Below are 16,012 nucleotides of genomic sequence, written 5' to 3'. Positions count from 1 at the left end.
GTAGTGAGAGGTGGGCTGGGTAGGATGTGGTTTTGAATACGTAAAAGAGAGCGATTCTTGCAGATTCAGGACTGAGATAATAGATCCAAAAACTGCACACTACACCACAGTCTACAGCTGCACACTGTACCACAGAAAACAGCCCACAGTATCCTTAACATTTCCATAACCACACTGTAATTTAGGCATATCGGTCCCGATTTGCAGTCGTGTTTGTACACACACAAATGCGGGCCGACTTTATGCAAGTGCCAACTCCGCGTGCATGCACAGTTCTGGGGATACAAGCATTGCATGGCTATCTAGCTGTGTGCGTAAATCCTCAAGTGCAAAATGTGGGGGGGTGTTGCACATGCACAAATTACAGAATATCAGGGCCACTGGCAATGGTGACTCAGAGCCACATTCTCCCTGCACCCTGCAGGAGCTACGTGTGCCTATGAATTTGAATCTCAGGCTATGTCTACACTAGAAACACTGCAACGGCACAGTTGCAGGAGCTCTTCCGTCGCTGTAGTAAACCCACCTCTCTAAGAGGTGGTAGCTAAGTTGACAGAAAACTTCTTCCGTGGGAATTGTTCACACCCTTGAGCTACATAGCTGGGTTGACCTAATTTTCCAGTCCTGAGGGTATGTCTACACTACAGCGACTCTACCCACATAGCTGGGTAATGTAGTGTAGTCCAGGGTGTAGATGCAGCCTATGTTGACGGAAGGGTTTTTCCCATCAGTGTAGGAACACCGCTTCCCCAACGTAGCTGCATCTACACTGGGGAACAGATCAGCAAAACTGTGCTGCTCAATGGTGTGGGTTTTTTCACACACATGTCCAGTGAAGCTGTGTCAACCTAACTTGTAAGTGCAGACCACACCTTAGCTAGTCTCTAAATTCACAGACCCACGTACGCCTGGCTGGAGCCATAAGCATAAGTCACCGTCTGAACCAAAGGCTCTGAACCGGAGTAGGCCTGGCTTTGGCAGAACAGCAATGCGCCAGGTGTCAGCGAACCAAGTAAGCACATTCCTGACTGGACAGGACTGTACAAAAACATACCGATCTCTCAAGTAACTGTGCAAACACATTCTTAAGGGATGGTACAAGAACATATCGACCCCTCGTAAGATAAGGAGGGGATGACAGGATAATGGATGAGGATGTTCTAACTAGCAAGTACAAGGGTGGTAACTAACATCTGGAGTGTAATATGTAACTTGTTTGTATCCATGTATAAAAGGAGAAGTCCTATGGGGGGGGGCATTGCTGTCCAGCCTAGGGGACAGCATCCTGGTGTGCTGATTTGCCTAGTACCATTGTCGTGGGCATACGTGTGTGAGTGTACAGGTAACCATTGAGTCAGGGCACTAGGATTGTGCTTTGTCGACAATAAACCTGGCCAAGTGCCTTCGTCACCAAACCGCGCCTGTGGTCTTTCTTTCCAAATAACACTGAGGTCTCCTGAAGGGGTAATTGGCATTAACTGCTAGTGCAGCTGGCATCGGAGCTCCGAGAACAGCAGCACTGAGTAGCCGTAACAAGTTAGCAGCCCTAACAACTCTCCTCAGCACTTAACAACACTAATGGGAACTTCCTAGGCAAAATGGAGAGCACGGCAGACTTCTGATCAATTCTTTCTCTACCAGGCAAAATCACACATGAAAATCACACTTGGCCACTGACTTTTAGCCTGCCTGTCCCTGGCCAAGCACAGAGCCCTGCACAGTGATCAGCTTGCACTGTTCTCAGACACTCACTAGCACCCTAGGTTTCAAAAATTCAGCTCTACAAGCTCTGTCTGCAGATTTCTTCAAGTTGCAGAGCACAGAATACAAAGGGTTCGTTTCAGCATTTTTATTTCTACTTGTGTACACCTTTGGGACGGATGCAGCAATAAGGTTAGAGCTTTCTAGATGAAAGCTAACCCACATCCAGCAGGCTTCTCTATTGATGCTGGCTTGTGGAACAATTGCCTCCCAGCTCAGGAAGTGACAGTGCTGCAGCAATACTTACCACAGCCTTTCTCCGCCTGCTGTAATTCTCTTCACGAGGGTGGGTGGGGAGATGTGCCAGTGGTTTGATTTTAGAAACCAGACACCGTTCGAATGACAGGCACCTACTGAGTTTCTTCAGCAGTGTAACACCCATCCAATAATACACAAAGCTTGGCACACTGATGGCCATTAAACGACTTCCACGAACCGCATTGTGGGGTCATGTGTAACTGGGGTGTGTGGAGCAGTCTGAGCCTTTCCTGATATGTTGGATTAAAGGCCTTGGACTGACCTTTGGGCCACAATCCATAGCCAGGAAACCAGGCAGCCAAGCATTAAGCATCACTAAGTCAACATAAAACCAAATGGGTTTCCTCAAACTAACCCGCAGTGAGGCCAGTCATTCAGATGCAGTGAATTAGCCAGAGGGGCTCATGTTATAATGCCCTGGGGCTAGGAGCTTCTCTAGACTGGCAGAACAAATCAGTAGACCGTTGGCGAATACAGGGCTTATTGGCCTTTTCTGAAACACGCAGAGGGAAATCAAAACCTTGGCAAATAGCTGAGACGTGCAGAGAATGAGAGAACACAGTACAAGCGGGTTTCCTCATGGGACGTTTCAGTCTGGGCTCAGTTTGTGGCCTACTCTATGGTGCAATGTCCTGATCTTTGGCTCCGCCCCCAAGTAGGGTTGCCAACCCTCCAGGGTTGTCCTGGAGTCTCCAGGAATTAAAGATTATGTCATGTGATAAAACCTCCAGGAATACATCCTACCAAAATTGGCAACCCTACCCCCAAGACAGCTACCTCACAGAGAGCTGGGAAGCTCCTAGAATGTTATCCCCTTGCATTCATGCCATAGACACCAGGCTTACCTGTAGGTTGAGAAGGAGACTGAGTACTTGCTTCTGCAAAGTCTTCTTGTTTCTGGTTTAAATTACCTACAATTATTAATTTAAAATAAAATTAGGATATTGCCAGGGCCTCCCTCTAACGTGCTCCAAATGAGTTACGCTCACCTGTCTGTGGCATTACCGTCCTGACAAAACCAAAGGTATGCAACATGCAAACACACACACACAATGCTGCAAAGGAAACCCCGGTACAATGTCTGACTAGTGTCTGATAATCTGCTGAGTTGCAAACAGGCATGGGGCACTGTGGCCTACCTCAGATGTGCCCTGACTCTCATCAGTTCATCTTTAGTTCCCAGAGAGGTGTGAAGCTTCAACTTTTACACAATGCAGTTTGCTCTGTCTCACAATATTTGCAGTGCTAGACCTGTCTCAGCCTAAATTTGACTCACACGCTCATTCGTTAGGCAACCTGGTTACTCATGAATCACCTGGTTTCAGCCCCACTCCAGTGCAGTAGCCTGGAGATTCCAGGCTGATGCTAAAGTTTCAGTTTGCCATGGATTTTTGTACTGATGATACATTCATGCATCATAGTTGTCAAGGAAAGGGTAGAGGGTTCAGCAACTGGTGGAGAATAGTTCTGGTTTTTGTTATCCAGGAATGTGTGGGAAATGTTTTTGGCTTGTGAGATAAGCACAAGTGCGAAGCTATCAGCAGCTAAATAGTTAACAATATAGACCTTATTAGGTGTCAGAGTAAACCCCGGCCACCCGGAGGATTCAGGGGGCTTGGGACAAAGCAATTTTGGGGGGCCCTTCCATAAAAAAAAGTTGCAATACTATAGAATACTATAGTCTCATGGGGGCCCCTCCGAGGCCAGGAGCCTGGGGCAAATTGCCCCACTTCTCCCCCCCACCCCTCCCGGGCGGCCCTGGAGTAAACACCCCAAAGAAATAAACAGGTGTTTTATTTCACGGCTGTTGCTTTAGGCTGCCTGGCTGCAGATTCAGACAGACATCACTACACTGGTTTGTACGTGGCTTCCATCTGGAAGTTTCTCTTCACAACCAGAACAACCAGAACATTTTTCTTTTGAAATGAAAAAGACTTTGGAACAAAGTTCTGTGGTGAGGAGAGGAGCTGGGGAAACTTCTGCAGAATCACAGACCCAGTTCAGGGTAAACGGTGATCACTGTATCACTAGTGATAAGTGAACCTCCAAAGGTTTGGAGCTTTGGTCTGGATAAAGTTCAGCATTTATCAGAGAATCTTTGGTTTAAAAAACATTAGACTCCCAAGAACAGACTCTTTTTGCTGTCGTTGCCAACATTTGCTATTTCTGCTCGAGCTGCAAGTACAATGAGATCAGTACAGTATTTTAGTATTTCCATTTCCAGGGCCCAGCTGAAAGCAGGGAGCAGAGAGATGCATGTAGAAGGTCTCTGCATTGTACTTGCCTGGTACCAAAAGCCATGAACAATAACCATTTTAAATGAGTACTTAATATTTGTATTACAGTAGCACTGAGAGGCGCCCCTCAAGATAATTGTATGAGGCACTGTGAAATTAGGGTGACCAGAGAGCAAGTGTGAAAAATCGGGACAGGGGATGGCAGGTAACAGGTGACTATATAAGACAAACTCCTGAATATCGGGACTGTCCCTATAAAATCAGGACATCTGGCCATCTTATGTGAAATAAACACATGAAGCCACAACTCCTGATCTAGAGATTTTACAATCTAAGAAACTTTAAAGAAACCTTTAAAAAAACAACAACACTGAACTCTGAGGCTAAAACTTGTTTTAGCTTGAACACTGGAAGAAAGTACAAGTCAATTCTTAGTTTTAGCCTGTAGCTAGGTTTAACTTTGTTCCCCTTTCCTTTTCTAGGTGGGTTGCTTCTGGTGCACTTGGCTAGTCATGGAGGCAAACAGGGTTAATGTGCAATAACAAGACTGCTTGCATGATCTGTCTGCTTAGATGAGCCGTCAGTTATTTGCATAACCTCCTGCTAAGCAAGAAGCTGGGGGCTGAGGATATCCAACATCTAAATAGAGAAGATACCCTCGGTGAAATCCTAGATTACTGAAGTCAATGGGGCTCAAGATTTCACCAAATGTGTCAGGAACTATTAAGTAAGAGTTTGGTGTCTATAACGCTCTGTGCGGTGTTATTCATTGTCAATGACAACAGCTCACGTGGAGCATCTCCCATATTCTGCTGTACGGATCAGACTGGGAAGAAATTTCTTTTGATGTTTTCAAAGGGAGAAAACCACCTCACAACTTTTGGAGGGCTATAAAGATTGTGGGATAAATTGTTCCAGCGGGTGGGACATTCAATTATAATGATTTAAACAACAATATTAATATACTTACGCATGTAAAATAAAATGACAGATGTATGTACTGTATCATTATCACTCTTTGTTCTCTCACCAAAGGATCAGGAGACTTATGGGGCAGAATACATTGTCATACCACAGTCCCAGTTTGGACTAGTCAATGCCCTGAGTCCTTCCAAAGAGATTTTGCCTCTGAGGACATTTCTAATTTGGGAACTGGATGTTCTGCTCATCCAGAGACAGGCCCTGAGCCTGGAAGGTATTGCACACCCTCAACTCCCAGTTAGGTCAACAGGAATTGAGAGCGCTCATCCATTTACTGTATTATCCATCCTAAAACATCCACTCCCATAATGCAAAATTCACTCCTGCCATTGCTCTGTTGAAGCCACTGGGCTGCACCAGGGACACAGTTAGCCCATCAGCTCTACCACAGCTAGACCTGAGAGTGGTGATGCTAGGGATCAAGGTTTCTAGCGCAGTTGAGCTTTCTCCTTTACCTTCTCCTGAGGCACTCATGAGCAGTATCTCCAGGTCCATGGGGAGGTTGCATTCCATGCAGACGCACTGGATAAACCGCTTCCAAATGATCGGTCCTGCATTCTCAAGCGTGTCAAGGAGCAACAAGACCTTTTCTTTGCGGTCAGTGATCCCATCCACGGGACTCAGGTCCATGTGAGGGAGGAAACATTTGGCTTTCAGAAGCAGCCAATCCGGGGCATGACTCAGGGACTCCACCAGCTGTGGCTGAGCGTTTGCTATGGCCCTCTGGAGATCCATATCCTCCATCTGGGGCTGGAGGGAAGAAACCAGATAGGTTAGTAGTGAAGTTGGGAACAATGGAAACCTGCCTTTGCCCTAACACTTACAAATCACTCCTGCCTGGTGTTTGGTTAGGCTGCTTATACAAAACCCCATCTCTATTGTTCCCTTGTCTGTCCATCTCCCCACCATTTGTCTGTTGTATTACTGTCAGAATCCTAGACTAGGAGCTCTTTGGGGCAGGGACTGTTTTCGGAGTGTATGTTTGTACAATGCCTAGCACAATGCAAGCCAATCCTTGTTTTCGGGGACTTGGGGGCTACTGCGCTTGAAATAAATAACAGAAGCAGGGTCGTGTACAACTTCATCATCAATAACTTCACTGATATGGCAAGTTGGGCCATAGTTCACAAAGTGTCATAACAACAGAGCAGCTGGGAGGCTTTGAGCGCCAAGAGTGGGGTTATATTTTCCTCTTTAGGGGACTGATGCAGCCACTTTTAGTCATGCGCCATGGACTTCAGTGGGAATTGTGACATGTTCTTGGCCCATTTGGTGACACAAAACCATGTCCATGTTCTACTCTCACAATCTCTTCTGCCCTACCCAACTGAAGATCTCTTACCTGCATCCTGAGACGGTCACTTTCTTTCTAGACTTTTACATTTTCAAATGTAACTGTGGATTCTCCTCCATTTCCTGTGAAATTACCGACCCCCGTAGATGTCACACTTTTCAATAGACATCGGTTCTCGGATGCATGTTTTGTGCATGTAAGTGGATGCTCTGTCCTGTGCAGCCTCCTACGGGGAAAGAAGTGGACTGTTAACAGAGCAGGATATAAATACGCATGAATAAATACAAAATGCCATATGCAATTACAAGCATTTCAGATTTAGGAGCTCTGGCTAGGAGAGCAGCAGAGGACTGGTAATGGGCTACAGAGCCTTTCATTGCCAGGTGAACAGTTCAAATCCTACCCACGTGAGTGGTGACCAAAGTGTTTTGCCATGTGATGACTGGGCTGTGAGAAATGAGTTGGTAGACTCAGTCAAGCTCCTTACACATCAGGTTTCATACCAGTGTGTGTGAGGCAGTATTAGCTAGAGATTAGAAGAGGGCAGAACGGGATTCTATTTTCAGCTCTGTCCCTGTGTGAACTTCCGCAAGACGCTTCGCCTTTTTGTACCTCAGTTTCCACATGCAGATAATAGCAGCCGAGGTGCTCTGAGGCCTAGTTCATGCCTGGATGGTTCTTTCAGAACCTTGGAGGGGCGGTGCTGCAGAACTGCAAAGCTCTAGTAAAGCCACCAGCCCACACCACAACTGACTCTAAATAGCATTCGTGTGGGTTATTTTGGCAGGGAGGCTAAGAAAGGAAGAGGCCGTGGAGACTGAATTACCTTCTATCCCCTATTGGGAGCGGGAGCGTCCTTCCAGGCCCAGGGCTGAAACATACTGATGGTGGCTGAGAGTGGGGAAACTTGTACTGCTAATCTGATACCCTTCACTAAGATTATTTAATCTATTTTAGGGTTTAATATTGGCCCCCATCTCTGTAGTATCTGAGACTTCCCCGGATACTATACTATACCACCTATACTTTGGATTGGTCTCCTAGGCTATTCATCTAACATCGTTCACCATCGGTCATTTCACTTGCCAATTAAGGAGATGAGACTGGATAAATGAGTCACAGCAACAGCTTGAGAGTGAATTTTGTGCAAGTCGGGGATCATTCCATTGCAGAATTGGTTCTGTGCAATTCTGGGAGCATAAAGATGATGGGAGAAGAAGTGAGTGAGTTTGCAGATCATGGGATAGACTAAGCGCCTGACCCAAAGCTCATTGAAATCAATGGAAAGATACCCATCAACTTCAGGGGGCTTTGGGATCAGCCTAACAACATTGCTTCTATTTCACAGAGGATGAGCATTTTTTGGCACAATCAGATTCTGACCTCAACAGGTGGAAATGCAGGGCAAAGCGTTAGTATTAACTCATGGATACAGAGTTTAGAGGTGTACAAGTGTCAGGAGTGTTAAACTCGAGATGAGAGTTGCTGAAGTAGTTTAGAGTCAAACGAAAGTGAAAATACACAGACCTTAACTCCCTCGCACACAAAACAAAACAAGCCAAACTGACCCTGAAATCAAGAGAGTCACAGCGTGGATGTATTTGACTGAGCGTGTGTGTGTGCGTGTTTGTGTGTAGAAATGAACCAAAACAGCAAAGTCTCATCTGTCAATTTTAGGTTGCCATGAGCTACCCATAGTGTGAGACACAGTCAGGTGACAGGATCCATTTCTCGGAGTTGTTTTTTCCTTCTTTGATCTCAAATAGTCTTCTCCTTCTAGCCAGTATCAGGCATGTGTAGCCATTTCCCACGGCCTCTTCCCCCACTGTCAGAAGTGCTTTTGTAACAGAAAAACAACTGCAGTAACAATAATCTGACAGAGAGGGGGCGCTGTTCTGCAGAAACCACCTTCCAATCCGGCCATTTTACACCCTCATTCCTGAGTTTGCATTAGATCCCAGCCAAGTAGCCGAAGACCCAGCAACGTGTCCCCTTTTGCCCTCCAGTTCCCATGCGAGCCGCGGACGAAGGCCGGGGTTTGACAGGGCGCTGGGGGAACAACCCAAACCAGAAACTCAAAAATGAAAGAAGGCTGGTGGCCGGGCAGCCTGAGAGAGACCCTTGCTGCCCCTACGGGGCGAGCTGGGTGGCTGAGCCTTGCTTACCACTGCAGGCCAATTTCTCCCGCACGGAAAGGACCACTCCCCCTTCCCCTCTCTCTATAATTAAAGGCGTACCCCACAACACCAAAATATAGAGAGAAGGGAAGCAACCCCATCCTCAGGAATCCAGAAAAAAATAGCAGAGGAAATCTGTTGTCAGGCTAAAGCTGGAGACGCACAAATCTTCCCCAGTGCAGATTGCCCCCCAGAGGGGATGCGCCCGCCTACCCCACCCCACCCCTGATTTGCTGCTTGGCTTGTACTGAGCAAGCTCACATGGACTGAGCATGCTCAGTAACACTGCTGAAGCCGGCTGCCCTCACTCCGCCCCCCTCCCCATCGGCAAGCCTGGGTCGCCTTTGTTGCCACCCTCTCCACAATGTCTCTTAGAACAAAACCAACCACCACCACCCTTTCCGGTACACTGATGGGAACTGGACTGATCGGTAACATTCATTTATTTGTAAAGACTTTGAATCTCAAGATAAATTGACTGATCTCTGAAGGTCTTGTCACCAGGCCAAGTGGGGTTTGCCATCACAATTCATCTCGATGCACCAGCTTAATTGGTTAATTTGTCTCCCAACTGTACCGAACTCTTTCTTTCATTCTTCCCAAACTCTAGCAACTTTCTTAACTGCTCTGGATCCATTAGTAGGCAAACGCTTAATAAAAAGTCCTTATCTTCTATGCACACTTATTATGCCAGCATTCATATAAGTGCTGTAGTTAAGAGTCTATCAGCATTCCCATTCTAAATCCAGTTTTCAGGATGTTTAACTTGGAAATGAACTTTTGTTCTTGGTTGAAATAAGAACATAGGAACAGCCACACCGGGTCAGACCAAATGTCCATCTAGCCCTTTATCCTGTCTTCCAACAATGGAACAATGCCAAGTGCCCCAGAGGGAATGAACAGAACAGGTAATCATCAAATGTGTCATGAAACCATGCTGGCCAAAGAGCAAATAAAAACATGCCTACTAATGCCTCTCCAATAGTCCTTAGCAATAGAGCGTCTCAAAAATTTTCCAATGGAATTTTTTCCCATCAGCCAATGTCTTTTTGTCTAAATAGAAACTTTCCACAGGAATGTGTCAATTTCAGCAACAACAATACTTTGAAACAAAGCATCAAAAATGTTTTGACCTTATCAGAATGGAATGTTTTGATGTTTCATTTCAAAATTACTTTTCATTATGGAATTTATTTTATGTTTTAAATCATGATGTACATACAATTTTAAAAGACATCAGAATAAAATATCTGAACAGAAATCAGAACAAAATATTTTAATGCTAACAACAAGGAAAATGTTTTTTGATTGACCCAGATGATTTTTTTTAATTTCATTTTTGAGGAAACGTTGATATTTTTATTTAAGCTCCAATTTGGAATGAATTCCTGTGGAACGGAAATTTTAAGTTTTGGCCGGCTCTACTTATCAATCTTTGGGACACAATTATTTAAGTTTTCTACCGCTGAGCTATTAAATTAATTTTACAATATAAGTGACTGACCTTTCCTCACCTTTGATATACAGGGAATACTCACATAAATAAGGACTACTCATGCAAGTAAGAGCTTGCAGGATTGGACCATAATACCACGGAACATAGTACAGGTACTAATGGAAGGCCATCAGTCCAGAATGTCAACTCTTGTAAATAGGAGAAAAATTGTACACGAATAAGGGAACAACGTGTGACTACAGCTTAAGGTACACAAGATTTTAATCCTCAAAATAAATGCACAACGCAACCCAACCCAACGGGTAGTGTGGTCCAAAGATCTACGTCCTGACTCTGAACTAGGCAGAGGGGCTTTTACAGCCAAATGGATACATTTTGGGTTCTATCACAGCCTTTGTAACGCTTGAGCAGCAAACTGATCAAAACATCAGTGGAAAAAGCCAGCATGCACGCTGCTTGCCACCCCCAGCATGAAACATAAAACCAAAACGTGAAGCTGACCACCATGAGCCTAAACGCTGCACAGACACCGGAGAACATGTACTTACCAAGGGAGAGAAAGAGACACAAACCACCACAGAAATGGACAGAGACGAGGACTCTGAAATAAGAGAGTGCCGAAATTGTGTCCTTCTCTTTAGCTCTGATCTCTGCACGTCTCGGTAACTACTTGAAACTACCTCAGACGTACACCCCCACACTCCCCTTACCGGCTCTGGTAAGGTACAAGGCCTAATTAAAACTGAAAGTAAAACCGATAAGGAATTCCCCCTTGCAACGGCCCTTTCCTGTGTTAAAAACATTAGGAATTCATTCCAAACATATAGATGGGAGACTAGATAAAAATGACATCCCTCCCTAAAGACTTCACCCCCAGGAAATCAGCCAGCCAGCCAAGCCAGCCTCCACTGGCACTAACCCCAGCTCAGCCATATTGAAGGTTATGCTGGTGGGAGCCTCAACGTCCACATGGCTCTAAAAGCACTGATGGGAATTTCCCCCTAGAATTCCCAAGCACGGACACAGCCTAAAGGAATTTAAAGGGAAGGTTTAAAAGCTCAGGGTTCTCGCTTTGGATACGGCACGAGATTAGGCGAGCTCCTTCGAGACTCGGGCGATTTGTGAAATGTTCCAGGAATCCAAAGAGGCTTGCCTGCGTCAATAGGAGGGTCCTGAGGTTATTCTGTAATAGGTAGCCACAGAATGACTGCAGACAAACAGCTTGGTAAGGGCCTAAAAGGAGATCAGATATTACTATTCTTTCATCGGAACACAGGTATGGCGGGCCAGATCCTCTGGTGCTGATTAAATCCAATGACGCTATGCTGACTGATACCGAATGAAGATCCAGCCCAATATGTATTAATGATACCTAGGACTTTTCCCCAGTAGATCTCAAAGGCCAGGATCATTATCCGTATTTTACAGATGGGGAAACTGAGACACGGAGCAGGGAAGTGACTTGCCTAAGGTCACCCAGCAGGCCAGTGGCAGTACTGGGAACAGAACCAGGTCTCCTGGTCCCCACACTGGTGCTTTATCTACTTGGCCACACTAGCACATGGTGGAAACCAAATAACATAATTAGGTTCAGTAGCTACAACTACAAGCTCATTAGCTGGGATAAAAGGACAAGAGCTGCTGGTCCTCGTGTTTCAGGAAGAAATGCTTCCCCCCTGTGTCCTGTCTATGGGAATCTGGGAAGCAAATCTCTCACTCTTCTCCAGGGCTAGCAAAAACTGGGAGCTCTAGTGTAGACATGGTGCTGGCGTTTTTACCCGTGTTGTCCGGATTTTCTCAGAGCAGGATTAGACGGCATGGAGGGGAAAACAGTGAGAGGATTCCCTAAGATGGTCGATGCAGACTCTGCCCCGGGGTAGTGTGAACACAGCCGGCGCTCACTTGTTCATACCCGAGGGAATTGCAAACAAAGGAGTCTCTGTGAGAGCCCCTCTACTTTAGAAGAAATTCTCCCCACCCCCTCACACCACCTGAAATAGCCCTTGTTTTCTGACCTTTCAAGCACACCCCACCTATCTGGGCAGACCTGACAGACACAGGGTTTGAATGTTGGTGGTAGTTGAGTTTTGGGGTCTTTTTTTGACATTTGTTGACTGGCAGATTCTGTGCAGAAAAAAAGGCTATGGCGCTGCTATTGGTGTTACCTCCGTTTGCTGCACAGCGTCTGGGACAGTCGTCTTTATGCTTCTATATTGGCAATAAAAGAAATAAATACAAATCTGAAGGGGAAACTGTCTACCTTTCGGACTGTCTAGAGGGAGCCGGTTCGATGATCCTGGGACAGGAACACTCAACCCCCAATCTCTCGGAATTATCGATAAATTGGCAAATGCTCCTTTTATAGAGCAAATGGAGCCAAAAGAGATGAAAAAAGTCAGATTTGCAAGCTAACCAGGTTCCAATTTATTAAGTACATGCACAGATGTTAAGGCAAGAAAGGGCTATTTTGATCCTTTAGTGTGGTCTCCTGCAGAACACAGGGCACAGAATTTCACCTAATTACTCGTCCAGTGGAAGGACTTATTCTTTTCTACTATGCAAGTGAACAATAATCAGCCCAGTATCAGAGGGGTAGCCGTGTTAGTCTGAATCTGTAAAAAGCAACAGAGGGTCCTGTGGCACCTTTGAGACTAACAGAAGTATTGGGAGCATAAGCTTTCGTGGGTAAGAACCTCACTTCTTCAGATGCAAGTCAGCCCAGTAACTTGTGGCTGAATCTTTTAGAAAGACATCCGGGCTTGATGTAAAAACGTATCCAGGTTGGTAAGTAACAGTCATTTCAAATCAACTGTCCTCGCACTATTTCAACCATTCAATTTTAACCAGTCAGGGTAAATGTTTACATTTAAAATACAGTAAGCTCTAGGGAGAGGAAGCTTGAAAGAGACGCTGGAAAAAATAATAGGGACACTGAGGAGTATTTTGCTAGCTGCAACGCTGCCCAATTTAGCCACTAAAACTTTCAGGAAACAGAAATTAACCTGGCACTGTTTTAACCTAGCAGTTTCAAGGAAAGGCTCTGAATGCACTAAGCATCCCGTGACAATGGCCCCCGCCCATTGTCCTACCCTAGGAACATCCAACCGCAGACACCCCGAAAACCAGGCTCTGAACTCAGGGCTGCATTCTGGAGAGGGGAGCCCTTCCCTGCAAGGAATCGCCCTTCAGCATCAGTCTGCGGGCAGATTTTATGCCCCACCAGCGGGGAGCCCACCCCGCCTCCCTGTGCCAGCCCACCTCCACGTGCTGATGTGGAGAAGGGAGCGGCGGGCTAGCGAGCGGGGCGCCTCGAAGGCACCCTGTGTCCCAGGGGGCTCAGGCTGTCAACCGCCCCCCAGAGACAGGGCCGGGGCGGAGAACTGGGGGCGGGTACTGCACCCACTGGTTAGCCTCAGCTCCATCCTCCAAGGCAGGGCAGGGCAGGGGGGTGTGGTGCCCCTTTGGTTGCATTGCCTGTGCTGCAGGACCGCGGAGAAGGGGTCCCAGGAAGGGGACCAGGCAGCAAATGTGAAAAATCAGGATGGGGTGGGGGGTAATAGGAGCCTATATAAGAAAAAGACCCCCAAAGACTGTCCCTATCAAATCGGGACACCTGGTCCCAGCCCCGAGCAGGGTGGGCTGGGTGTCAGCAAAGGCGGCTCCAGGCCCCCAAGTGATCAGGTCTGCACCAGACCCGGGACCGGCTGGGGGGAGACACTCACCCCGCTCCGTGCTCATGGCGCCGCTGCCCCCCGTGCTCCGGGCCCGGCCACCCCAGCGCTGCCCCGCCCGGAGCCGCCGCCCCCTTCGAAAGTGAAAATAAATCCAAGCGTGAGACAACGGGAGCCGCTTCCGAGAAACCATGTGATGCGGGCACCGCGCTGTCCCGGGGCGCCGGGCAGCATCCTCCCGGGCGGGCCGGGGGAGCACCGGGGGCTGAACATCAGCGGCCGGAGCGGGGCGCGCACCGGACAGAGGCCACACGCGGTTCAAATCACAGCTCAGGTTCTATGGGATTTGTGGCGCTGCACATTGCTCGGTGTCCTGCCCGCCCCAGACCCTTAATCCGAATTCTAATACTCCCTCCCTAGGTGTAAATGCCCGGCCGGTTCTCCAAAAGCTGCCTGAACGAGGGGTTTTGCAGGTGGCTGTGGGCGGGAAGTCGCGGGGTTGGTTTTTGGTTTGCGGAGTAGGTTTGAAGACGCTGCTCTTCGGAGCAGGTTTCGCTCAGGGTCCAGCTCCGCTTGGAGCAAGACCCCCAGCTCCAGGACACACAGACCTGCTGGCGCTAGTAAGCCAAAGATGGACCGGAGCGGGGGTAGGGTGAGCACCGGGAGGGGGCTCTCCCCGGGCCACGGGCACCTCGTGCCCGGGATGGGACCGGTCGGGGGGGGGGGGGGGGGGGCTAGCCCCAAATATTTTAGAAAAAAAATGATTTTTTTCCTGCAAAAAATTCCAGTTAGTCAAAAAAGCCATTTTTTAAACAAATATTCCAGGGGGAAATGGTCAAGCCGCTCTTTTTGCAGAAGCCAGTGTCCCTGCAGTGCGGACAGCACCGGGCTGACACAGGAGAGGGAAGCACAAATCCTGCCTCGTCCACAGCTACTCTGACCCAGTCCTTCCATCCCACTGTGTCCCCTGGCGGATACGTCCTCCCTGCCTCCAGGGGCTGGCCGGTTTAATTCAGTAGGGTTGGAAAGGCCTGGGAGATCCCCAGGTACAAGGCCAAACAAAGCCCAGTGATCAGCAGCAGAGAAGCCAACAGTGCAGGGAGCCGGGCAACTCCGCTCTCCAAGGGCTTGTCACAGGGGTGGCCAACCTGAGCCTGAGAAGGAGCCGGAATTTACCAATGGACATTGCCAAAGAGCCCCAGTAATACGTCAGCAGCCCCCCATCCCGCTCCCAGCGCCTCCCACCCACCGGCAGCAGCTCTGCACCTCCCTCTCCCTCCCCCACCTCCCGATCAGCTGTTTCGTGGTGTGCCGGAGGCTGGGGCAGAGTGAGGACATGACAGGGCGGGAAGGGGTGGAGTGGGGGCAGGGCTTGAGCAGTGAGCACCCCCAGAAAGTTGGCGCCTGTAGGTCCAGCCCTGGCACATTGGAAAGATGGCACCTGTAGCTCCAGCCCCGGAGTCGGTGCCTGTACAAGGAGCCGCATATTAACTTCTGAAGAGCCGCATGTGGCTCCGGAGCCAGAGGTTGGCCACCCCTGCCTTATCAGGTGGTTCTTTGGTCTGGGGGCACTGAAACTCATCCCATGTGCTGGACAGCACAGGGTGAAGCCAGGCTGGCCTGACAGCAAGGGGCTTCCCCCCTCAGGGTTTGTGAAACACTCTATACCCAGGTGAAAGCACCTCTCTCCCTCTCGCGTGCGCACACCCCTCTTATTTGTTTACCCATTTAAAGCGAATCCGAAACCTGGCTTGGCTGGCCGCGGGCACGGCTCCTGGGACCCCTCCGGAGTATATTGGTGGCAGGCAGCGCTCTGCCAGGCGTTCAGAAGACATCGTAAGCGGGAAAGAGGGCGTGATCTGCAGGAACACTTAGAAACACCAGCTGTCATTTGGTGCAAGCTGGGGACCCTGCTCTGCAAAGTAGGTTTCTAAGGTGTTACCTGTCAGCTCTGCGTTCTTGGGGAACCAGGCCGCAGTATCCATCCTGTCTGACTCACGAAGGACACCCCCCCAGCCTCTGCTTGAACCAAAACCGATCAGAAGAAGGACTTACAAAACGCATACAGAAAGGAGAACAGAGAGTCCAAGGCAAGAACCACATTGAACTCTGGGACCAGAAAAGCAGGGAAGCACTGCATGATGGGGGATCTCTGCTCCAGATGTTAATGAGCCCAC

At 48.2% G+C, this 16,012-nt stretch overlaps 1 protein-coding gene across 4 annotated transcripts in view; it reads right to left on the bottom strand.

Moving 5' to 3' along the window:
• The window catches only part of NLRC5 (NLR family CARD domain containing 5), an 85,007-nt gene extending 71,044 nt beyond the window's left edge, over positions 1-13,963 (bottom strand). For 3 of the 4 annotated variants that reach the window (XM_034788707.1, XM_034788709.1, XM_034788710.1), the window contains exons 1-4: positions 13,887-13,963; positions 6,580-6,757; positions 5,693-5,987; positions 2,865-2,930 (exon numbers count right to left, since the gene is read on the bottom strand). In XM_034788707.1, coding sequence (XP_034644598.1) covers positions 2,865-2,930; positions 5,693-5,987; positions 6,580-6,585 — 367 coding nt within the window. In that variant the 5' untranslated portion in view covers positions 6,586-6,757; positions 13,887-13,963. Of the gene's footprint in view, positions 1-2,864; positions 2,931-5,692; positions 5,988-6,579; positions 6,758-10,712; positions 10,860-13,886 lie in introns of those variants that run through there. The other variant, XM_034788708.1, reaches the window with a different exon arrangement.
• Positions 13,964-16,012: the final 2,049 nt, after the last annotated feature.

Source organism: Trachemys scripta, chromosome 13 (genome assembly GCF_013100865.1).
Source record: "Trachemys scripta elegans isolate TJP31775 chromosome 13, CAS_Tse_1.0, whole genome shotgun sequence".
Classification (NCBI taxonomy): domain Eukaryota; kingdom Metazoa; phylum Chordata; order Testudines; family Emydidae; genus Trachemys; species Trachemys scripta.
The sequence above is the reverse complement of the archived record's forward strand: the minus strand, read 5'-3'. Positions and strand labels throughout refer to the sequence as shown.